Here is a 25,560-nt window from a genome sequence, read left to right on the forward strand (position 1 = left end):
TTTTAGCTCACTAGTGGCCTCTTTGAGTGGAATAATGGATCTTGGTCCCCTTTCTACACTATCTATCTTAGGTTTAGTTTTGTTCTGGATCCCTGAAGTTCTTCACTTGGGAGATAAATGTAATTTCCTCCATTGCACAGAGACCTATGGCAAAGATTTAACCCCAGAGCTGTGCATCCAACCTGTGCTCTCAGTGTTGGCCCCAAACAAGCAGGTCACACTTGAATAACCCACTTTAAATTTGAGATCCCCACCCTGTGCCCAGAGGCTGAGGCAGATCAGTGTCACATCCGCTGCTGGGACAGTTCAGCTCCCTCTGAAATGGAGCCTGTGCTGCTTCCAGGTCCTTGAGAACTCCAAGGTCAGCTTGGTGCTGGGAAGGAAGCACTGACTCAGCCCCTGGTCACCTAAAACCAGCTGCCATGCCCTCCCTGGGCACTTTGTTCCACACAGAGGGAACACTGCAACGCTGGGATCTAATTTTACCTCTTCATTTTTCATTTGTTTTCCCTTTCTGTTGATTCTCTTGTTAGAAGTGGCATGTTTGTTTGGGGTTTTTTTTAAAGTCCTCTGAGGAAGGAAATTTGTGCGTTTCTTCAGTTCTCTTCTTAAATTTTTGGCTTAGGGTCATTTGAGAAAATGGCACCTGCTGAGAAAGTGTGTCCCTGCCGTGCTCAGCTCAGTAAACATCCAATTCCTGCCCTTGCCTTGGAGTTGGGTGTGGGAAAGCCAAGCCAGCAGTGACAGGGGATGGGGATCCCCTGCTCAGGGCAGTGCTGAACTCACAAACTGGTTGTGTGTTCCCTCCTCTGGAGCAGGACTGGCTTTCCCAGAGCTGACAACCTCCACTCTTCACGAATTCTTGCTGGAGTGATTTGAGACTGACAGATGATGATTATTTTCATTTGGGTAACAGGAACCTTCTGGATGTCTGAAGCAGATGCTGTTGAATCCTCACTTCTTGAGGGGGAGAGACTCAGCCTGTTCATCCATCTGTCTGGGCTCCTGGCTCCTTATTAGGTGCTTTGTATCGAGGCTAAATGGGCAGATCATTTGGAGCTGAGCTGTTAGAAGATGTATTTTCATGTCTCAGGCGTATTCTCTTTGTGTATCTGATTTCTCTGTCCACCTAAGCTCGGCAAATGGAATAATAACTCTTGCAAAACACTTTATTCCACTGATCCACAAGCACCTTGTCAAAGGTGCATTAGCAATAAGTCTTATTCCTGTCTTGCTTTCAGCTGGGATGAAGTTTGTTGGCAAAACCAGGACAATCCCAAAAAGCTGCTTGGTGTGGAGGTGAAAACTTCACTGAAAGTTGGTGGAAGTTCTGCAGCATTCAAGGATTATCTGAAAACCCTTTTGAGCTGTAATTGTGCAGAAACCAAGTCTGGGTACAGATAAATCTCTCTCCCCTCTGTGCCCTGGTTTAATTAGGTAAAAGCTGGTAAAAGTGTTAATTACCTGTGGTGGACTAGAGGTGAAATTTTAATTCACCAGCTGCAAACTCTCCCTGGGATTTAAATGGTCATTTTTGTAGTGTTCTAAGCAAAGGCTTGAGGCTCATGAGCTGCTTAAAGGGATGACCCATAAACACACTGAGGTGACTGGAAACAATTCCACATCCTTGTGGAAAGATCAAAGATGCAACAGGTCCAGCTGCATCTCTTAGGTCAGGGATGAAACTCAGGATCACCCTCTTTGGAGGCAGTTTAAGTTGTAGTGAATGAACAGGAGGATCAACAGGTCCTCAGGCTGTTCTAAAAAGATGGAAAGAGGTTTCCTGCCTTCTTGGTACAATTTAAATAAAAAGTTTTTACTCTTTAAGCATTGCACTGAGCAACTGGAAGTCATCCCACTGCTCTCAGTGCCACTGTAACTGTGCCTAATTATAAAGGCAAAATTGGTTATTTTAGATCCAAGTCAACCCCTTAAATAAGCTCTGTGCCTTAAATGTAATTATTAGATGTTATTCACATCAGGAACACTCATGTGTGAGGTAATTGCCAGATTCCAATGTATTAAAAAAAGACATTTATCTTATTCTTCACTGAGCTTCTGCTTACTGGGGCTCCCCCCCCCCCACCTATTTAATATGTGCTTTTTTTATTATAACTTTCCAAAGGTGTCATTGTGCAGTTAGGCCCGAGGCAAACTGATGAGAGGCCCGGAAATATGAGGGGTTTTTTTAAAAAAATAATCTAGTAAGTGTCATTGTTTGCTCCAATCTAACTGGGAAGAAGTGGGAGCAGAATTGCAGGCAGGAGTGAATGGCAGGTGTATTTATAACGAATGAAAAGCTGCTGCAAGGAGCTCAGCATGTTCATTCCTGCAGAGGTTATTGACTCAGATGCTGAGCCTGGGCTGAATAATTTTGTAACTAAGAGAGTCAGAACTTTGGGCACTAAATTCATGGTTCAAAGATTTCGTCTCCCTCCGCCTTCCAACTCCGTTCCAAAGGTAGTGACATCACTTGCTGGAATTGGCTTTTTCCCCTCCCACCCTTCACTAGAGCTGGAATTTGACCCTGAGAATAAGATGTTCTGCTTGTAAATTATTAGTTCATTTTCAAAATATACCCCACAGCCTTATGCAGGAATTAAAAAACCAAAAGACCGAGCAACAGATTTAAAATCTGCCAAATAAATTCAAATTAGAGGCATCCCCCAGAAGGATCCTATTTCCACACATGCATCCACACACCTTCCCTGTGTCCTCTGTGCCTCCTGCTTTATACCCCCTTCTAAAATTAGCAGTGGTTAATATTTTAACACCCAGAAACAGTCTGCTCTGAGGAAGGAACCCTTAAATTTTGATCTTCAGTGGACTGGACCAAAGGGGGGATGTGAACAGTTCTGAAAGCTCTGAATCAGTTAGTGATTGACCCCAGAGGATTTAGGATTTAGGCAGCTGGTTGACAGGTTTCTTGGGGTTAAAAGAGATGTGTTTTGTGTATGGCTTGGGAATTTATGGGAGAAAATAACCCTGTTCAGCATGAAAGCACCTGGCAGTGTTTTGTGGCAGCTACACAAGTTCAGGCACTTAAAATGTTGGAAGTAAATCCTGTGTACTTGTATTTAATGGGATGTTTGAGGCAAGGAACCGCCTTCAAAGCAAAATGTGTAGCCCAAGGGAAGGTGTTTCACTGTCTGTGGCTGCTGTGCCACTAGAGAGCAGCAGGTCCTGCTGCTCCAGGCTCTCCCTGCAGAGACCTGTGGGAATTGGAGCTTGGGAATGTAGGAATGGGAACCTGGACCAAGTGTAAAAAAGGTAGGAATGGGAACCTGGGCTAGGGGTAAAATTATTCCCAGGGATGCTCTGCTTAAATCACAGCTCAGATGGTGAAACGGGCTCATAATGTGAATTTAAGGTGCCATATTTTTTAAAAAAGAGGTGCCAAATAAAAGCCCTGTTCAGCTGGATGAAGGAGAAAGCACATTAACCTCGGCACCAGGTAACCTGCACCTTTTGGTGCTGCTGCACGTGGCTAATTTTGATTATTTTTAGGATGAACCATTCTTTTCACCCAGACAGCACTGCAGGCAGCAGGGTCACATTGCACTCATCCTGGCCCTTGGTTTACAGAAGGACTTTGAGCATAAATTCCTGTCCTTGATTTTGGAGCTCCCCCTTGACTGGGGATGGCAGCAGGAATGCAGCAGTGCCCATGAAATTTGGTAGGAGCTGTAAATAAAGTAGGGACACAGCAGAGGTGAGTTGTTGGAAAAGTCAGTTTTATGCTTAACTTAAGAACATTTTCCTGTTGTGAACTACAGAAAAATGGGTCAGACATGGCAGGAGAGAAGTTGGCATCACTCCAGTGATAGAACTGGAGATGTTGACTGAGAATTAAAGCTCAGCAAACAGTGCTGGCAGCCCCTGCCCAACTTTAATAAAGAAAAGAAGGACACTAAGGTTGTCATCCTTAGGAATTGTTTGGTTTTAACAAAACTGATGTTCTGGTTCACAGGCAGTTGGATTCCAATGCCTGCTTGAGCTGTGATGAGGAAGCAGAAGTAACAACTAATGACTGATTTTCTGTTTTCCACCTTGAAGTGGGTGCTTGTTTTGTGCTGCAGTTGCTCTTGGGGGTGACAAGACACAGAGTTTTCAGCTCTCAGGGCTCAGCTGAGCTCCTCAAGTCTCCTGACAGTCTTTTGGGATGACCATGTGACTTCTGCACTTTCTTAAATTAAACTTCCCCACTTCTAATCCATCAGGCAGCTCTCTTAATCTCGGTGCTAGCTGGAAGGAAATTGAGACAAAATGTGAACTGGGCTTTGTGTGAAGGACGAATGAGCTCGATGGCAGTGCAGGAACCCTGATATCCACCCTCAGCAGCAGTGGGAGCAGCTCAGGGCTCCCTCCTGAAGGAAAAATAAGGCTCTTTTTGGTAGTTTTGCTTCCACTGGTTGCAAACCTGTGTGAACTGCTGAGAGATTGTTTAAGGCAGAAGAGGTGATGTGTGTGTGCAAACCTCCCCCTGTGTGATGACAGATAAAACCTCTTAGCTCTGCTCCAATCTAACATGATTGCTGGGTGCAAATCTGGGTGTATAAAAACAGGAATTATGGTTGTTCAGCACTGCTTAAAAACCCAAACAGCTGAAGAAGTGTCACCTGTTGCTATTTATATATTAAAAGGGAAGAAAAGGGAGGGAAAAAAAGTCTTTTATTTGATGGTCATTAGTGGTGTTTGTAGCTCTGGGGACACATGAATTAGAGCCCTGCTGGGCACTGTCAGTGTAAGCTCTCCCCAGAGCACTGGGCTCTGACCTTTTCCTCACTGGAACATCATAATGATAATTTGGAGGGAAAATATGAGAAGATGATTTCTGGTGACTGTGACATACCCTGACATTTCTAAGGTATTTCATTAAATGTTGACCATTAGTCTCATGTCCTCAGCAACTGTTTGGATCTGGAGCAGTGGAAATTGTGTGTATATTTAGCTTTTTTACACCCTGCATTAGCAGTGTAACCCTTCCTGCTGCAGCAGAGGCATCAGCAGCCTCAGCAAACAAAAATGAAGCAACGTGAATAAATGAAGAAACCAATTGCTGCTGGGGAGGTGTAACCAGGAGGGTGGAGTTTGTGGTGTTTGGGCACCAGCTGTGACTGTTTTTTAAGATATACAGGATCTGCTGCATTCCTGAGTGCTTTGCAGAGGAGTTTCTCTCTTGTTTCACACCTGCAGGTGCACACTCAGGTACAAAGTGCTGCCTGAGGGGCACGTTCAGTGCATTCTGATTTTTACATGCTGAATGTGGCGTTCCTGGGACAGTGCTTGGTGTTCTCAGTGTATAGAGCTCTTCCAAACTCATTTGCTGTCACCTCCAACTAGCTAGAGATTATTAATTTATCTCCAGAGAGATGCTGCAGGTGTTGCACATGCACTGCCTTACACATGCTGTGTTCTGCAAACCAGAAACACGGGGCTGAGTTTACAGTCTGTGCATATTTGATGCCTCAAACAAACACATTTATGGCACGTGATAAACACTGATGGAGAGAGATTTGTCTGCATGTGCATGTTGGCTGTGTGCTGGGGGTGGAGAGCTGCACTTGGCTCCATTTCCATCCCAGCAAGGGCAGGATTACAAGTGGGAGTGAATGGCAAAGGCAGCTGGAGGAGACGTTTCTCAGTTGGCCACGGAGTATTTTTCTAAAGGCTTTTTGAGAGATCATGAGGAAAAGTAACAGTTGTCTTCAGGCATTTGCCTAAATTGGAGGAACAGGCTCCAGCAGCTTTGCTGGATAGCTGAGGTGATGGACAGGAGTGGTATTTATAGAGCAATTTTTATATGCTTATTGTAAAATGACTTTACCAATCATAGGAAAGAACCTTTTCTGTCTCTCTGTGTTTTCAGTGGCTCTTGGGAGATAGTTTTGGTGGTTTCCATTTGGCCTTTTGCAGAATAAGCTTTGAGATTCTTTTTTTGGCAAGCATTCATTCCCTCAGTGTTTTTGTAGGGCAAAGAAGTGTTCTTTCTCTTGTTGTTCCATAAAGAAAAAAGGAAGATGACAACAATTCCAGGCTTGTTTTCAGTTGTCTTAAATATAAGACAGAAAGAAGAAGCACTTAAAAACATTCCACTGACAGCCATGCTGGGGGTGGAAAATCATGATCTACAGGTAAAACTATAATTTATAGGGAGTAGAGTCCCGTGTTTTCTATATCCAGTATTGCCTGAATATAGGAATATTCACAGCTGGCAATCACTGTTCTTACCAGACAGCACTGTTAGTTGGAGCCAGGCCATCCTAAAAGGACAACACAGCACTTGCTGAACAGTTGGAGTTTCCTCTCTGAGCTGAAACAAAGGCCCAGGTGGCAGCAGATCCACATAATCCTGATGTACAGGATAATCCTGATTTACAGGATGTAGGTGCTGCAGGAACTGAAATTTTGCTGAGGTCAAGCCACCCCTCCTCAAGCTGAGAGTTTTTTGGCTGCATCTTCCTGGAGTGAGCAATGACCTGTGAGAGCCTCAATCCCTGGGCTGCAGGGTGTTCTCCAACAAAACCTTCCTCTTTTTTTTTAAACTTTAAAGGCTGTTTGGTTTGAATGGAAGCAAACACCACAACCTGGCTGCTCTTGGGTTCCACACAGCAAACCTGCCTGGGCTGAGCCAGTGAAGGAGGTGTTTTGGCTGGAGAGGGAAGAATGTATTGTTCAGAGACCTTTTGTACTTCGAGGTTTGTTCTCCTGTGGTTAATGGTGTGTTGTGAGCCATGACCCACAGGGTAGGTGCTGTATTCCAAGGAATTCCTTCATATCCAGCATATATACTGCAAACCTAATCCCAGGCTCTTATTGGAAACTGAGTCTGATGGATCCCCCTGTGTTTTGGGAGGGAATTTAATTGATCCCATCTCCCCTCCACTAGTTTTAGGAGAAGAACAGGGCTGCTGTTCCTGATGCTCAATGAGAGGTCCTGCTCAGTGTGAACAGGCAGTGCCAAATAATTCACTTCAGATCTCCATTTGAAAGAGAACTCCAGCTGAGAGGCAGGTCCTGGAACCTTTGCCCTGTTGCTGTCTTTTGATGGATCATCACTGCCAAGCCCTGACATTGATTTAATTTGTATTGTTTGCTGTCTCTGGCTCCACTGTCCCCTGGAATTTGGAGACAGAACAGTGCCTGGACAAATTAACTGTGAAAGCACTGACCTAATGCTGGAAAGATACACCATGTGCTGTGCTGTTGGAATCATATTTGACAAGTTCTGGAATTCTGGATGGTATCTGAAGCATCTGGGGACTGCTGGCTGTGTATGAGACCAGGATTGAGATGCCTCATAATAATTCATGGGTTCAAGTCTTTAATGGTTATTGCTGACATGAGAATTGTTTCTTTTGAAAGGGAAGGCACAAAACAGGCATTAATCTATAGCTGGTATCTTCTAAAAATATCTACATAAATATGTCTATATATATATTCTATGTATAAATATAAATAGAATATCTATATAGATTAACCTCTAAGCAGAAAGCCCTGTTAGAATCAGCCTCTTTTCCACCTCTCAAAATATTGTTAAAATGGGGAACAACTCGTGATAAAATATATACATATACATAAATATTGGATATGTGGTAAAATATATAAATATGTAAATATTGGGCATGTGATAAAACATGTAAATATGTAAATATTGGGCATGTGATAAAACACATCTTCCACAAGTTTTGTGGAATAATATCCCATAGCAGAGCTTGGGTACATGTCCCACATTGCTGTCCACGAGGTTGGTGATGGCAATGCTGAGATCCCAGGAGGAATTGAGAATCACTGCTCCTAGTTTTTGGGATGGGTGACCTGGAATTCACTTCTCAAATTCACTGTCTCCAAATTCCAGGTGTGTGGGCTGTGCTTTGCCCTGTGAGTACAGGTATGTACACCCCTTATTTTAATTCAATATTGGCCAAATAATAGACATATTCAATTCCTGTGCCAGAGAGCACTTGATGCAATTTATCCAAACACTGATTTCTCACTGAGTGGAGTTTTAACTGAAATATTGCACTGAGCAGGGAAGAACTGGGGAGAGCATGAGCTTCCATCTTGCTTTATAACACAGTGTGGCTGGTATTTCTTGCCCTGCAGGCTGAGAAATTTGTCATCTGCCTTGTAACACAGTCCTTGGGTCCCATAAAACAACACATGCAGGTGTCTGGTGTCACACAGCCAAAATAAAACGGGCTGGACTGTTCAGCTGCTGGGTGACAGGGCAGGATTTAAAGGGACAGAGCTGTAGGGCCCCTAAATAAGAATTGTTAGTCAATACTTGCTGCTTGGATGTATCCACAAGTTAAATTGTTATAGAACTCATCTCACTGAACGTGCAAAGACCAAAAGGTGGCTGAAGACCTTGTGCAAGTTCCAGTTCCAGAGATAACATGACTGGTCTTGCAGGAGGCTGTTAGAATGTGAAAGTAAATGCAGATAAATATATTGGGGGTTTTTAATTTATTTAAAAATCACAAAGTTACTCCAGAATTTTCACACACACAAAAAAAAAAAAGGAGGAAAAATGTGTGGTTTGGAATTTGAAAATCAGGATTTTGGCCTCTGTTGTGGGCATGGCAGGGCTCTCATGCAGAAACTGCCACTTGCAGCTGTGTGCACAGGAAGGAAAATGAGGTGGAATTGTAGGAAAAGGGGAATTCTGCTTGAATTCTCCCAAGTGTGTAAGTGCAGGGATCTCCCTGCCTGACCTGGCAGAGCTGTCGTAGTCTGATGTGCAGGTGAGTGACTTGGTTTGCCTTCTGCATAAGCTGGATGTGATTCCTGTGTTTAAAAAGAATAGCTTTTAACTGATCAAACTGCTTTCTTACAGTGTAATCTCAGTGCCTGCTACTGCTCTGTGTCCATCCAGCAGGGATGGCATTTTGCTATCCCTTAAAAATGTGGGAAAAGCTCTTCTGGAAAGGACTGCCAGAGAATCTGGGCTGGCATTAGCTCATGTGCTTCATTCAGGGAAGGGATTTTTATTTATTTTTTTAATAGGATTTTTCTTTCTTCATGGTTTAATTTATGAACCCTCTTCAGAGAACACTGGAAAACCCGGAATATTTGGTGAGGAGAAAGGCAGAGAGGTTGTTGATCAGCATAAAGCACTGACAACCATTTGTTGCTGGAATAAATCCATCATTAGATGGATCATTAAACCACAGGAGCAGTCATTAAACAAGGCTCTGGCAACACACAGTTCTCATGGAAGCAGTGATTTGTACAGAAATGGTGCTTGAGAGAATTATTATATGAAAGGGGTGGGAAAGGATCCCTATTTTAAGTGAATTCAATTAGTGTTCAGTGAGGATGAGGGTGAGGAATTGGTGCTGGCAACTAAAAGCAGATTTGTGACACAGATTTGTGGTTTTATGCAACCTTTTTCTTGCATAAAAAAGTGATTTCCAAATGCTCCTCTGGCCCAGAGCAACGTAGGATGAGTCTCTTGTTGATTAATTAGGTAATATCCAGGAGGATTGAGGGTTTGCAGTGTCCTGTGCAATTCCTGACCAAGGGAACCATGCCAAAGTTTGCCAACTTTGACCTTTATTTATATTTATTTCTGTGATTAAGAATCTTGGGTAGCTGATAAAAGATTCCACAGGAGATCAAACTCATTAATACACAGAGAAAAACTTTGATAGTCTCCAAAGGGCTCCCCAAACCTGGAGAGTTGCTCAAACTCTTAACTTCCAGGATGAGCAGAGCAAAAAGGACAGCACAGAAATTAAATACAGCAATTGAGGATTTAACACCCGCCCTGTCATTTTACTGAAATATTTCCTTCCCCCTTCCTCCTGCTGTTATCAGTCTTCCCTTTCTGACACGTTTCATGGCAGTTTCTGATGTTCCAAGCTCTTGTGAAGTTTATTTTCAAACAAAACTGAGGCAGCCCATGCAAGAATAACTGTTTTCATTTGGGTTGACAAATATTTTCTAACCTGAAGCTAATATTTTTAAAAGGTTCAGGCTGTTGAACAATGAAAACTAAAGCTGTGTCAGGTTGATTTAGAGATTTTTTTATTATTATTTTTCTTTTCCCTGACAGCACACAGCTGAATTCCAGTCATTGCCTTGGAGTTTTAAATTCTATGTCCCTTTTCTCAGCTGAAAACACAGCTTTGTGCAGGAGCATTCAGTGAAATTCAGAGGATCCCGATGGAGAATCTGTCACACTGTTTTTCCTGATGTGGTTTCATCATCACCAGGATTTTGCCTTGTCCTGTGGCTGCTGTTCCAAGTGCTGGACCCTTGGCAGAGCTTCCTTAGTGTATTAATGCCTGAGAAATGTGCTCTGTGTCTTCCTCCTGCTGTGACATCTGTTCTGCATGTGCAATTGTCTTCGTGTGGTGTCTTTGTTGGTTCCTGGACCCGGGAACACCCATCACCCACTGTCATTTTGGAAGCAGCATCATTGCCCTCCAGAGAACTCTTTTTTTATCAGCTTTCCCTGGTGTGAAACGGAGCTAAAAACCCAACCAGCTGCCCAGTGCTGGTGCTTTTTTAGCTGCTCCTCAACCCTTCTCCTCCTTTGCCTTCTCTGTGAGCAGTGAATGGGGACCAAAACCACCCCAGCCAGTTGTGAAAGGAGGCTGAAATTCCGAGTTCGCTCCCTCCCTCCCTGCGCAGGGTGGGATTTCTGAGCAGGAAGGTGGGACAAGGAGCAACCCCTGTCCAATTGGCTTCTCCAGACAGGCTGTTAGCCCTCCTTACCCCGTGATTTGTAGCAGCAGCATATTTGGTAATAAAACCCCTGTCTCTCTTGGGATTAAGAGCGCGGTTACACTCGCAACAGCTGCCTGCGTGTGTCTGACCCGCTGCAGGAAGAGAACGGGCTGCTCCTGCTGCTCCTTCTCCTGATTTTATCGAGTATTGTTCCCCCCCCCTTCCCTCTGTTTCTCTCTGACCTCCTCACAGCTCCGGCCGCTCCGTCTCTTGAGAAGACTCAGCTGACTTTCCTAGAGCAGCCCCAGGAGATTTTTTCTTTCCCGAGCCAACATTAGGCAGAGGACAGAAGAAGGGGGGAAGCTGAACCCGAGCCAAGCCCTTTGCTGGCAAACCCTCCTCTCGGTGCTAAACCTGCTCTGAGCCAGACCAAGGCAGGGGAGGGACTTTGTTTCGTAGAGGCGAGGAGAGGAGGAAAAAGAAACTTGAGCCTGGCTTCCCCCTGTGGCATGTCTGTGCCCCGAACATCCCCTCCCCACCCCGCCGGCTGTTAAATGAGAGCACGTGAAGAACATGAGGTTTCCTGCTTGAGCAGGGCGGGCAGTGCTGGACCGGGCGAGGGAGGAGGAGGAGGAGGAGGAGGAGGAGGAAGGCGAGTTGTGGCTTTGTGGTGTGGTTTACACCGAGATCAGAGCGAGAGCGCCTGGGGGTGGGAGCAGAAGGAGAGCAAGGGCGTCTGATGCCAGCTGCCAACATGACAGAAACCCTGCAGCTCCCAGCCCTGCAAGTGCCCGAGCAGCAGGGGCTGGAGGGCTGTGCCTGGTCCAGCTCGTCCACCCCGACCCTGCGCAGGAAGCGCTTCAAGATGAGGCGGATGAAGAACGTGCAGGAGCAGAGCCTGGAGGCCGGCAGGTACCAGGATTCTCCTTCCTCCAGCAAGGAATACCTGCAGCTCCCATCCATTGAGATCACCCCCTCCAGTGACGAGGACACCCCCTGGTCCAACTGCTCCACACCCAGTGCTTCCCCGCGGCGCAAGCGCTTCCTCCTTCGGAAGTGGCTGCGAGTCAGAGAGAAGAAGGAGTGCAGTGAGAGCAGGTATGTTCTTTGGCCACTTCCCCTTCCCTGCTCCCAACGTGACCCTGTCCACGCAGGCAGGTAGGGTCTGTGTTCCCCTGGATGCATTGGTGTGCTTTTCCCCCGGACTTTGTTGGCTGGGACGTCGTGGTGTTGGTTGGACTTGTTGGTGCCAGACCAAGTGGCCTGATCCTTGTGTGAGGACAGGAGGTGTGTTAGAAACAGCAGTGCTGGGGTTTGTCCTTGCTCGTGGTCCTACAGATAACACAGAGCCAGTGAAAACAACTCCCTGCTGAGAGAGGGAGACTGTCCCGAAGGAGTGGGTGGTGATAAGACTTAACTTCATTAAGGTGACCTGAAGAGACCCTTGAGAGCAAGAGAGGAGGTGACCTCTCTGCTGGCATTACCTGCACAGGAGTGATGATGCCAAACTTTTGTTAATGCTGGTGGTGCTCGTTCCTCCCCCTGAGACCTTCCCTGTCATCCTTTGTAGCTGATGCTGGGAGGAAGCAAGGACGACACAGAGAAACCAAGTAGGTGGGTCTGCACATCAAGGTGTCTGGCTTCCCTTCTTGGCAGCTCTCCAGACCCGAAAGTCACTTGGTCTTTTGGCTCAGAAGGGGACAAATCATTCACAAAGGCTTCCAAGACCTTGTCAACACAGGGAAATTAATGCCCAGGGAGTTATTGTGTGGCCACACAAAGATAAAGCTGTACCTGGTGTAACCCCTGCAGGTGCAGTCAGGGCATACAACATGCAGTGGAATCAACCCTACCTTTAACAGGGGGGTGGAACAATCTACCTTTCCTGAAGGCCCCGAATACACAAGAAACTTTAAAGGTTTCTCCAAGAAATTAGTGCTGTATAAATCTTTATACTGGCCTGGTGTGGGCCAAGTTTTCTTTTGTTGTGTGCGGCTCCCATGCAGCTGATCTGTGGGTTTATCCCTGAAAGGATGTGCTGCACTTCCATAAGAAGAGAAACTCAACTCTTACCATTCCTACACCCAACATACTGGGTTGACTCACTGCTGTGTTGCTTCAGTGTTTACAGGACAGAGCTTTTAATATCCACTCTGATTTTGTGATAAGTCTTCTCACACAAGGTCCCTTTAGCAAGGTCAGTCTGTCATTGTATTAATTTTTAAAGAAGTTTCCTCAATAAATGCATGCCACTGAGGATTTGATAACCCCTCTCAGTAACTCAACATTGAAAAACATCTCCTGGTTGGGAACTATTACAGATTTTCACATAGCTGTGGTGATATAAGTAGTGATTCAGTGGCTCCACACAAAATGGGAAAGATAACGCGTAAAACAAGTGTCAGAGTCTCCAAGTTTAAGGTCTGAAGTTCAACAGAGGATGGCTCTTCAGCTGAAGGATTTATTTTGGATTTATTGATGGTGGATGTGTTTGAGACAGAGGCCAAGACACGCTTCTTTTGGTGTGAATGCGTAAGAAAACTTAGTTTGTTCTTGTGCCCATATTTCCTGGCCCTGCTGACAGCTTTCTGCTCGTCCATCTCCCAGACATTTCTGCCTGGGTATGCTTTTGAAGCAGTGATTGGAAAAGAGGTGAAGTGTTTGATGGATTAGGTGGCATTAGCATTCCAAAGCCAGCATGGCACCTCTTTTCTTCATGTGCAACAGGCTCCAAATCGATCCCTTTTGCAATGGCAAACACAATGTTTTCAGATGGAATTTTTCCCTTTCTAGTCCAGATGGAAAAACCCCATTTGCTGGTCACTGTGCTGACCCTCTGGGCTTGGAGGGTGCAGAGATCATCACTGGGCTTTCACAACTCAGCAGGTGCTGGAAGGGCACAGAGGAAGCAGAATCTGTGGGTAACTGGCCACAGAAAGTGTGGTGAACCCTAAAGGATTTTGTGGCATTGATTTGAGAGGCTCAACAGCCAGAACTGTGGGGTAAACCTGAGTTTTGCCTGTGAAACCCTGCTCTAAAACAGCAGGGCAGGAAGCTGGTTTCCTATAAATCAAACAAGTACTGCTTGTTTGCTTTCCCTGCTTTAGACTTTGTCATTGGCCTCTTGATGCCATTCACGTTTGTAACAGATGCTCTGTAACATAATTAATTATATTACATAATATATAATATGCAACAATATTAATATATGGAATACATATAAATTAATATATTGATTATTCATTCTATATTAATTAATATATAGATTAGATTATAGATTATATATTCATATATCATACATTAACATATACATCAACATATACATCAACATATACATCAACATATACATCAACATATACATCAACATATACATCAACATATACATCAACATATACATCAACATATACATTAGCATATTATACATTAGCATATTATACATTAGCATATTATACATTAGCATATTATTCTGTTAATATATAGATCAATATATTAATTAATATATGAAATTAATTAATGTATAGACTATCAATATAGTAGAATATATATTAATATATAGAACATATATTAATATAATTTATTGTGCTGTTCATTTGTTTAAGGGCAACAACCTTCAGTGTTTTGTCCAGGGGTTTATTCACCAAGCCCTGTTTTGGACTCGAGCTGTTGGTGGTGCTTGGCCTGTCCAGCAGTTTAGTTACACTGTGGTAACAAGGATTCCCAAGGTGGTCACTGTGCCAGGAGTGCAGGCATCCTGTTAGGATGTGCAGATTCCCAAATTTAGGTATTGATCCCATTAAGCAGGATTCCCAAATTTCACCTGCTAAAGGGTTGCAGCTCCCACCGGAGAAATCCAGTTTGCTCCAGTCGCTCCCTTTCTCTGGTTAAATCACCATCAGGCAGCTTGAATTTCATTTTTGGACTCTGGTAGCCTTTACACCCATCCTGTGGCCGGGGATGTGGCTGTTTGTGTGGAAGGGTTTTCCCAGGAAAGCTGGTGCACCCACTGAGTTCCTCCAGCCAGGCTGTGCTGTGCTCCCATGCCCCAGAGCAAGAGCTCAGTGACCATTAGCACCCAGAGAGCATCCAAGTGAATAAACAAATGCTTTTAGGACTCCAAGGGTTGTCTCTAAAGCTCCAGCTCTGCTTTTCCCACCCGGAAACTCCAGCCCACACCACCTTCTGTATCAGCTGGTTGGTTTTTAACAGCCTGGGTCCTTGGAAGGTGTGTTTACCTGCTGTGTTGGGTGGCTGATGGAGCAGGAGGGAGACTTTCTTTCCTTGCATTTAACAGCAGAGATGGCATTTGAGAGCCTCTCTTGCCTCTGACACAGTTTTGTTCCAGGTGGAAGAGCAGAAAGGTGCCATTTCTCAGGGGTAGGACTCTCCCTGCAGCTTGTCCTTGTACCAAAGCGTGATCCAAACTACAAAGTTGGTGTTTTGGGGGCCTACAGATGATAAATATTTTGATTTTTATAAGGGGTGCAGACAGCTTCTTACCTGTTTTCCTCACCCATCATTTGCCACCCAGGTAATGAAGTTATTTACCTGCATAGAGCTCTGTAAAATATGAACCCAGGTGCACAAGTCTTTTATTAAGACATGATGATGTTTCTGTCTTCAGAGGCTGGAGATGCAATCTGTCAGCATTTTGCTGTGCATGTAATGAACATGCATTATTGATGTGGGGGTAAGGGAGTTTGTCTGCTTTAATTTCTTATTTACTTCTTAAAGCCACCCTTGCCTGTAATCTCTGCTGGCTCAATCCTTCCCCAGAGCTCCCTTTGCCTTGAGCTCTCCAAGGTCACCTTGTTTTGTCTTCTTGTCCTAAAGATGAATTTGTCTGGTCAATCACAGCATCCAGACTAGTTAAGAATGAAATTTAAGACTGTGAAATTTGTGGATTTTGAGGGGAATTCCTAAAGATGGGTGTACTCAGGTTGGTTTTCTGCTGGAAACTCTGACACTCCCCGTGGGTTCACCTGAAAGCAAAGTCTTGCCTAACTCCTAAAATGCCTCTAATGTGTTAAAAATGAAGTGTATTATTGGGAGCACATCTTGGAAAAGTGGCTGTGCTGAGGAGATGGAGGTTTTTTGAGCTGCCAGATACACAACTGCAGAAGTTTTTCAGCTGAAATCTTTAACTTACCTGACAGTATCAATTAAATGCCAGGAGACTCTCTAGACTGCTCAGCAGTTTGCTTTGTGGCTACCACTCTTCACACTGTGTGGAAAGAGGTAGAACTTCTATTTTTTACCTTAAAAACACTTCCACTTGTCAAGTCTCTTGGTCACCTTAGTGAGACACATCAGTGGACTGCTGATTAGTTGGAACACGAGCTAAAAATATTAGTTACAAAGAGGTGGTTCAGATATTTTGAATCTTTAATCTAAATGAATCTTTAATTTCAACTAGTTCATAATGCTTTTGCTTTCTTTAACAAAATTGAAACCCACAGTGTTTCTGGGAGTAAATTAATGCTTCATTCACCTCTTTCTTCCTTGCACATGTAAAAAAACCATTGTGTTTTCTAGAGGAAAAAGCTCTCATGAAAGCCAGTGATGTGGGTTTTTTTCCCCCCCTAAGTAACTGCTAATTATGAAAAATAAAAACCTGAAAAGCTACAAGATTAAAGGCTGTTGAGCCTCTCCCATGGTGGAAACGTGATCCAAGTGGACTTCTGTCTTTGGGGAATGTAAGTGGAGGGATTTACTGAGCTGGGAACAAGCATTTGATGGAGAGGGAGCTGTTGGAGCTGAGAGTGCTGGGAAGGCTCGGCTGGGATGAGGTTTTGTTCACTTCTCACCATAAAACTCCGAGAAGCTGCAAATTGAGTAAGGAAATGTTGTGTTTCTCACTTTCTCAGGCTTTCAGCAACTTCCCATTTTCAGTTGGGGGTCAGAGGGGAGAAGTTGGGCTTCTCTGGCAGCACTGCAGCAAGTGGAAGGAGGGTTTGGACTGGGATTGCTGGGGCAGTTTTGTTTTTCAGGTGTTGTTGAAATTCTTGTTAAAATCTCCTTTGTGTGAGGAACTGATGCTCCACAGGGATTTCATAATGGAAGAGGCAAATGCATCTTTTTTTTCCACGTCCTGCTAGTAGCTGGGGCTGGTTAACTGAGGGTTTTGGGAAGACAAATATCAGTTGTTGATGTCTGAAGGAAGCAGCTGATCTTCTCTGCTTTTGGTAGCTTTGGGAAGTGCACAAGCACAAACTTCCCTCTGTGTGGTATCTCTCCTAATCTGAAATGTGAAGTGTGAGAGCTCAGTAGCAGCTCAGCCATTAATGTAATCTTTTTTCCTTTTAGAACCTGTCAGTTCAAATGCAACTTTTGCTTCAGGACAGCTGATGTGCTGTTTGCTGGGACTGCAGATTTTTTTGCCATTTGTTTAGGATAATCTGTGCCAAGTGACTGTGAATTCCACCAGCTCTGTTATTTGCCTTGGCTGGACCTTATTGCCCTCGTGCAGTAGTTTGTGGTTTTCTTTTAAAATATTTGCCTTCCAGTATTTGTGTGGTTTAGGATGACCAGTCACCCAAGAGTATCAAAACTGACCGATTTACAAACAGCCTGGAACTTAAACGCTCTTGATCTTATCTAGTCAGCAAATATTTACCAATGGACCCTCGGAATTCCACTTTTTACCCAGGGCTGTGCCTGTGGATGGTATTTAACAAATGATCATTGTGTTCATTACCACGGTTGTTTTCCGTGGGATTGTGGAATAAGATGTTGATGAAAGGGCTTGTCTTGACAGCTGGGAGGATTGGTGTTGATGTTTTTCCTTTGTGAGAGGAGAAAACTTGCCCGTCCTGCCCTTTGTAACCCTTTCCAGCAGGGAGATGACCACGGATTCACATTCTGACTCTCCAACTCTACTGCTAAGGACACAATTAATGCTAATTAAGATGGTCTATATGATAGATAGAACTGTCCCTTATCTTTTTTTAGACTGGGTTTAGACTATAAATATTGCTTTATACCCTCCCCATCTATGAAAGTGAGTTATTAGGGAGATGTGAAGGTTTGGAGCAGGAAGTGCCCTTTTGGTTCTCAGGAATCTCTTTGGGCTCTTGGAGATCTTGTAGCACCTAAAGGGGGCTGACAACAAGGTTGGACAGGGACATTTCACAAGGGCATGGAATGATGGGACAAGGGGGGAATGGCTTTAAGCTGAAGGAGGGCAGGGTTAGATGGGATATTGGGAAGGAATCTTCCCTGCGAGGGTGATGAGGGGCTGGGATGGAATTCCCAGAGAAGCTGTGGCTGCCCCAGCCCTGGAAGTGTCCAAGGCCAGGTTGGACGGGGCTTGGAGCCACCTGGGCTGGTGGAAGGTGTCCCTGCCCATGGCAGGGGGTGGGACTGGATGAGCTTTAAAGTCCCTTCCAACCATTCTATGGTTCTCCTCCTTTGGAGGGGTTTCTCCAGACTCCATCCTGAGATGGAGCAGGGCTGTGGAGGCAGGAGAGGGGTGCTGTGATCCTTGGAAATGCTGTGGTCCCTGCCTCCCCCAGGGCTTGGGATCAGCTCAGCAATAAGTCTGAGCATAAATCTTCCTGGTGTTTCCTTGCTGCCTCCAGGAAGGACGTGTTTGCCCTCACAACTTTCCTCCTGTATCCCGAGTGTGGGAACAGCAGCTGCGGGAAAACTGTGTCTGAGGGTGCTTTGGCTTTTAATTTGCAAACTGAAGCTTGAGGTCCATCAAAGGAGGCAGCCCTTGATGGGGGACACTGTTATCCCTTGGAACTCAGGCCGGTGATTGCCCATTCCTGTCCCTTATCCTGCTTTCCCTCCTCCACCTGGCAGTTCCTTGAGGTTTGTACTGGCACAGTCATTTCCGGATCCCTGCAACCATAGAAACACGGTGCTCCTGATGACAGGAATTTAATTTTCCGAGGACAGTGAGGTGCTGTTAAGGCAGCTGGGACTGGGAGCTCTATTTCTGCTGTTTCATGAGAAATATGCAGTGGAAGGGGGGGGATGAATTCTGGGGAGGAGGAGCAGAGCAGGAGGGCGGAATTGAAGGATAAAATTGTTTTTGACAAGCTCCTAAAAGCCCTCTGTGGGAAAACATTCAGAGGAACCTTTGCTTCTGACACACCTGGGGCTTGAAGTTCAACCTGGTTTTATTATCCTGTTTGTGTTGTCAAGGAAAGCTGGGCACAAACACTCACCAGAGGAGTTTTCAAATGAAGACTGTTTGCACATCACGGAATTCACTGGCTAAAATATTCCATTTGCATTGCAGATCTTTTAAGACTTCATTTAAGCCAAAGCTCTCTTTTAATTAATGTGGATTTTAACAGTGTAAAAATACCCTTTAAAAGGCACGGGGATAACCTCTTTGCCAGTTTGAAAGTAACCACAACTCACACCAGATATTGGTGGTGTTATTCTCTTTCTGGTGGTGCTTCTTCAGGCACCCCAATTATTTTGTGATATATTTTAAGGCAGGTAGAGCCAAGTCTTTGTGCTTTGCAGCTGTGAGAGTGAAAAGAACTCTCTAGTTGTTCAAATAACCAAAAAGCTTTGTAAATTTGAACAGAAGCCTTGATGTGCTTATTCTGCTGATTATAACCTGCATATCTTTGTTCCCAAATGTGCTGGTGAAAATATTTATGTATTGTGGCATTTCATACGTGGTAGTTTTTAATTCAAAAAACTGTTGCCACAGTCGCTGAAAGCAGTTAAAGAATATGTAAATCTGATTGTCAAGTGTCTATTATTCCCCTTTTTAAAACAGATAATACAGAACTCTAAGCCTTATGATTACTGGGGTTAATTAAGCAAAGTGAATACAAAATAATCCTCTGGATTCAGGCCTGAAATTCTCACTAATAGCTGTGGATAACAACAGCCTTCTGGTTTTTATGAATTATCCTCCAAGCTCATTAACTGATTCTCTCTTGCAGGTTACAGCCATTTCTTTCCTTGTCCCATTCATCCATCACCAGTGGAAAAAAAAAAAATCTGGCTAAAATTCTGCCCCAAACACCTGCAGATATAAAAGTACAGTGGATTTATCTCCCACACCTCGAGGGCAGAGAAGTCCCAGAAGGCTTTTAGTGTGCTAACATTGACTGAGTGTCTGAACTTTGAGAAATCCTGACAAATATCTTCGACTGGGGGACCTGCTTAGCTTTGAAAGCTTGTTCTTGCTTAAAGTAAGAGATTTTGGCTCTCCCTTATGTGAAATCTCAGAAGAAAATGAGACTTATTAAAAAAAAAGAAAGGGCAGAAAGATAATAGTACAAAAATCTAGTTTATAACTGATAACTTCTCAAAATCAAGTGCGAGAAAAATAGGAAATATTTAAATATTTAAGGCATGAAAGCAAATTCAGATCTCCAGATTGAAACTAACTGTGTGTGATCAGAACACTGGTTTTAGTCAGCAAAATGGGTTTTTTTGTGCTTGGGTTACCTGGATAAATTGCTTGGGAGCAGTGAGGTGGAGGAGGGATGGGAGCAGACTCTTCAAAGGTTTTAATTGTTAAAAGACCTGGTTAATCTGTAGTTAAGACTTGAGTTTCCAAAGTAATAGGTAATAAGTCTGAGTGTTTGCATGAGAATTAAGGAAAAACCACGAGGCATAAACCTTAAAATACAGAAATTATAGGAATTGAAAGGGGCACCCCGGGCATGTGCACTCAAAGATTTAAGCCTAAATTCAAGTTTGTCATTGGTGAGCTTTGGAATGAGATCAGTTTGGGTTGCTGCTTTCCTGGGAATTTTATCCAGCTTTGGGCCTTCTCTGTAGGTACCAAACTGACTTCTCCCCATGCTACTCCTCAATATAAATCACACCTTGTATTATCTCTGGTGTAACAACCCTAACTCGTCTTTATACCACCTCAAAGCAACAGTTTTTAATGGCAAGCCACCTTAAAATGGACTGAAAAACCCACAATAAACCAATAAACTCTGCATTTCAACCTCTCTGAACGTTTTGGGGAATTCAGCAGCCTCACTGTCTAATAATCAGACTGCTAAAATCACTTCATTTGTGTGAAAAGCTCACAGATTTTTGCCAAGCTTCATGTTGGAGTGAGCAGTGGGTAAAAACTGATTTCTCTCCTTGTTTAATTGCTCACAATCCTGAGCTCAGGTGCTGCAGTGTCTGGATTCTGTTAAATTTTAAGCCCTCATTTGAAGGACTTTTCTGCCTGTGAACTTTAATGGGTGGATGAGCCTGGAAGGGTTTAAGGTTCATCTTTTATAGCTGCCCCAAAAGGGAACTTTCACGTGGTGTTACCAGCACTGGTGAGAGGTTGGGAATTTTCCTTTGGTGAGTTTTATTCTATTTGCTTGGTCTGAGTTGAAATGGCAAAGTTTGGTGGGAGGATTTTTCTATGAAAAAACAAGTAATTATAGAAGAAGTCCCTGCAGTGCTTTCTTGGATCTAAAGGGTGATAATTTAAATTACCAGGGTTAGTGTGGTTCCCTCTCTGCTCTTTCCAGACCAGTTCACTGGGCCATAATTAAGCTCAGAAGCACAAGAAAAATGTTCCTTTGCTTTTGGGAATATTTTGTTCTTACCCAGCTGTTGATTTATAGCTTTGAAGCCAGTATAGAATTCTTACTCCCTGATTATCCTCTCTGCAGCGAGGCACTTCAGAATGACTAAACACGTGGGTGTGGGAAAATTCAATCTGTCCCCTTTTGCTGGAATGTTTCCCTGTCCAGGTTCTGGTGGCAAAACTCCCCCCTGTGCAGTGGGGGAACGAGCTGAGTGTGCTCTGTGTGCCCACAGTGCACTTCTGTGCTTTAAATCCCGAGCTGAAAATCAGAAATATTGCAGTTTTGTGGGGTTTTTTGTCCCACTTCAAAAGCTGATTTGTGTATTTTTGTGATTTTTATACTGATCAATAGTTAGTTTTTTCTGAAAGGTTCAGCCTTCTCTCACCACAGTAAGGAACAGGGTTCTGTCTCATGCAGCAGAAATAGTGAGAAGTGGGTGATGTTTCTCAAATGCTAAATGGGTCCTCAGGGCCATTATTGTGTTTTATAGAAAGACCATGTTCAATAAGATTGATCCCTTTTAGATCTTGAAGAAGCAGCTGGTCACAAACAAGGTGGTTGAGGAAAGTATTAAATGATAATAAGAATCACTGGCTAATTTTTCTTCACAGGAAACCACAAATCTCTTGGACCAAAACTCTGATCTCGGGGTAGGGGGGGAACACCAAGTCCCTCCCCTTCTCTCTCTCTCTCTTTTTTTTTTTTTTTTTCAATGAAAAATTAACAAATAGAATTCATGGAAATGTGCCACTGCAGTGTTTGGTACTGTGTTTCCCCCCAGGATAGATGTTACTGGTGAGAATTGCTGCTCTTCAGAATGAAAATGTAATTTAGGGGTTTTTGTGATACCATATTTGTATTTGTGTGCCTCTGGGCAATGGGATGTGCAGGTCCATGTGCAGTGCCAGTAGAAGCTGGGATTGCAAGTGTATTTATACCTGAACTAGTTTTATTTAACAGTGAAACCACAGGATTTTATCACGCTCTGCGTGCTCAGACAAGTGTCCCGAGGCAGGACTGTGCAGTTTGTGCTGATGGTGTTGCCATGACTCCAGAGCCACTGGTAGCCAGGGAAAGCAGATTAAACCCAGCCCAGGAACACCTTTAGTCTTCCCTGGAGGCAGAATCAGCTCTGCCTGCTGCTCAGAAGGAAAGCTCCTGCAGAGAAACGAAGCCACAGCAGCGAGAAGCAGGAACCCTGTTGGGTCCCTGGAGCAACTGGAGGCTGCCGGAGGGGAGTGAGGGCAAATCCATGGAATAAATGTGCTGGAAAAAAAATAAAAATCTCCCACAAAACACCCATTTAAGGGGGGACAGTGACATCTTGTGGGCTCGGCGTGCAAGTCCCACCAGAAATTCAGCGCTGGCCACTCTGAGTTGGTTTTTAAGTGTTTTGTTTTTTTTTTTTTGTGCCGCTGCCTGGAACTGGGTGGGGAGGGGGTAAACAGACACGCAGGGGTTTGGTGTTGGAATGTTCAGGAAGTGCTGTGGGGTGGCACGAGGAAATGCTGCCTAAGCAATGTGCAAGAGCACTTCTGTATATCGGGAAGTTCTTGGGGAAGAACCCATGGACACCCCAAACACCCGCGGCCAGTCATAAATCAGATGGGACGCGGCCGCTTCTGCCGTCTCCTCTTGGCACCCCCAGAAATGGAGTATGAACCTTGTCTTTTTTTTTTTTTTTTAATTTGCTCGATCTAGGTTTTAAACCTGAGAGTGGTCCCTAGGAACTTAGGCCCTGTCTAAGTGCTGTGTTTCCCTGTCCCCTGTTGCAGCAGCCAGCAGAGCAGCCAGCAGAGCAGCCACGATGACGACTCAGCCCGGTTCCTGAGCCCTTTCCTGCGTGAGGACAGGTGAGTCAGTGCTGCTGAACTGGGGGGGAATGCCTGGAAAAACTCACTGAAATTCCATGTGGCCAAGCTTCTCATTTATTTTCCTTGTATTTCCCAGACTTGCTTGACAAGGAACGTGATTTATGTTGGTCTTGATGGCTAAAAAAAAAAAAATGCGTTTTTCATCAACTGAAAAGTAGAGCTTGTGGGACAGTGCATCCAACTCAAGTAGCCTGCACCTATAACTCCTGTAATTGCAGCTTGCAATCAGCTTGGACCACTTTGAAAATGCTTTTATTTAGGCCTGGATTTTTGGATTTTGGATTTTTGGGGTCCTCAAACCATGACAGGACTTTAAGCCCAGTCTAGTTCCTGGCTGGGACGTGGTTTATTAGACCCTGGCTGAAAGGGCTGTGGAGAAACTGAGTCACAGAGTTAAAAGCTTCTAAGTTATCCCAAAGTGAACCTGTGGGTCACCTCTAGGAGGTGGGGGGAAAGCAAATGTGCTGTGTATTTATTGGTGATTGGCAGCTCTGGTCCTTAAAAATCCACGTTGAAATTTGGATGTGGTTCTTGTCCTCACCAAGACACTGTTGAGCTTGGCTGTTGTGTTTCACTTTTGGTGTCCAGAGCTGCTGTGAAGCTCCAGAAGGAACTAAAGTTTCTTGTACTTCAGTTTCTTGTACTTTAATGACTGCTGCAAACTGCAGCATTGGCACAAAAACTGTTGGAAAACAAATGCTTATTTTTGTGTGTGATTTATCATCGTTGCTTTGCTCAGAGCCACGTGATTTAGAGTTTTGCTGTCTCTTGTAGTTCAACTTTTGAGCCTGAATCTGCTTGGTTTTCTTCTTCTGGGCATGAGCTGTGACTCCTGAGTTATTCCTGCCTTTCTCTCCTGGTCCAGCTCCTGCAGGCTCGTTTCCCTGCTGACATCCCTGGCTCCAAATCCCAGACTTTGGTTTCTGGGATTCCCATTGTTTTATCAATGGTTAAGCTGGGTTTTACTCAGCTGAGCTTGTGGCTGGGGGTTCCAGCGAGCCCACAGGAGGGCAAATGCTGAGATTTGGGAACTGCTTCCCTTGTGCTGGTTGCTGGGTGTGGCACCTTCCACTCCCACTGCTTTTATCCAGGAAGGATCCCTCTGGATTGTGTTGTTCCAGGTCTGTAGCTCAGCCCACATCAGCTCTCTGAGGTCAAAGTTCTTTGTTCCTAACTCTGGAGCAGGGCAAATTCCTTCTGAATTCAGACCCCCTGCTAGGATGTCAAAGGGCAATGGGTTGAGTAAGAACTGAGTAGCAGCTGAGGAATGGACTCACTGGAGAGAACATCCTGACCCCGAGGAGCTCATTAATATCCCAAGAGAGTTGGGCTCAGAATTAGCACTTGCTTGTAGCTCACCTCTTCCTCCATATGTTCCACTCCAATTATCCACCTCCCTGGAGCCTGGACTAACTAACAGGTGAAGGGGTTTGGAACCAGGAATAGGAGTAGGTTCTTAGGGCATAACTGGCCTTCCTCTGGGTGATGTGCTGTTACTCTGTTTGTGGGTTCTTAGGGCATAGGTGGCCTTCCTTCCTCTGTGTGATGTGCTGTTACCCCGTTTGAGCTGGAATTTCATATGTTAACAGGATCAGGATTAGGCTCCTTTAATACTCAGGGATTTCTGGGTATCCTTTGTAAGTGCTACCTGTTCCACTTGTAGCCTAAATGGAGCCTTTAGATTGGTGCTAAATATGAGTATTTAGTATCTCCCTGGCTGGAAGGGACGTGTTTGAGGTGCAGCACACTCAGATCTCAGACCTGTTTATGCAGAACCAGGGTGATGTTGAGCCTACTGACCTCTCATATTTGGGACCCACAACATTCCTGCTGCCTGGATTGAATGACAAACAGCTTTTGTTTTCATGGAGAACACTGATCCTAAAACGAGAATGCACCTGAGGGATAATAAATTACCTTTTGCTGCTCTGCTTTCTTTCCTCCTTTGCTGATATAATTGCATGAGGCTCCTCTGGTATATTATTCTTTGGATATCAGTGGTTTGGGCTGATGAAACTCAACCAAAAAAAAAAAAACCCTCAAACACAATTTGGGGTGTGAAGCTGGCAGAGAAGGCTGGCAGAACATTTGAGAGCTTGCTATCTACTGTTGCTGTTACCACAGTTGAAGGCTGTATTTCTATTAACACAGTTGAAGGCTGTATTTCTGTTAACACAGTTGAAGGCTGTACTTCTATTAACACAGTTGAAGGCTGTACTTTTATTAACACAGTTGAAGGTTGTTTCTGAGGCATCTTGAATCTATCAGACTCTTAAAAATTGAAGGAGTAGGGTCTTTCTTTCTGCTCCTGTGGTGGTATTTTTGACCACTAACTAAAGGTCTTCCATGCACAGGTTTGGAGCTCCGAGCTTCTGTTACTGTAAGACAGTTCTGTTCACTTGATCAATTAAAAAAAAACCCCAACAAACCCAATCAAAGCCTCAAGCACCCAGAGTTTCAGCAGCCCTGTGAGCTGTGACAGAAGCTGAGCA

At 44.4% G+C, this 25,560-nt stretch overlaps 1 protein-coding gene and 1 long non-coding RNA gene across 6 annotated transcripts in view; one reads left to right on the plus strand and one right to left on the minus strand.

Moving 5' to 3' along the window:
* Positions 1–1,637: 1,637 nt before the first annotated feature.
* On the minus strand, positions 1,638–11,125 carry LOC116797665. The gene is made up of 3 exons (XR_004360701.1): positions 10,920–11,125; positions 3,563–3,684; positions 1,638–1,760 (listed from the first exon to the last, which is right to left on the minus strand). It is a non-coding gene; the product is annotated as an uncharacterized LOC116797665 (long non-coding RNA).
* Positions 11,126–11,314: 189 nt separating this feature from the next.
* Positions 11,315–25,560, plus strand: part of GRAMD1B (GRAM domain containing 1B) — a 95,227-nt gene continuing 80,981 nt past the window's right edge. The window contains exons 1-2 of one of the 5 annotated variants that reach the window (XM_032709399.1): positions 11,315–11,775; positions 22,970–23,047. In XM_032709399.1, the coding sequence (XP_032565290.1) occupies positions 11,417–11,775; positions 22,970–23,047 (437 nt within the window). In that variant the 5' untranslated portion in view covers positions 11,315–11,416. Of the gene's footprint in view, positions 11,776–20,867; positions 20,962–22,969; positions 23,048–25,560 lie in introns of those variants that run through there. The other 4 variants (XM_032709396.1, XM_032709397.1, XM_032709403.1 and 1 more) reach the window with 4 other exon arrangements.

Source organism: Chiroxiphia lanceolata, chromosome 23, assembly GCF_009829145.1.
Source record: "Chiroxiphia lanceolata isolate bChiLan1 chromosome 23, bChiLan1.pri, whole genome shotgun sequence".
Classification (NCBI taxonomy): Eukaryota; Metazoa; Chordata; class Aves; order Passeriformes; family Pipridae; genus Chiroxiphia; species Chiroxiphia lanceolata.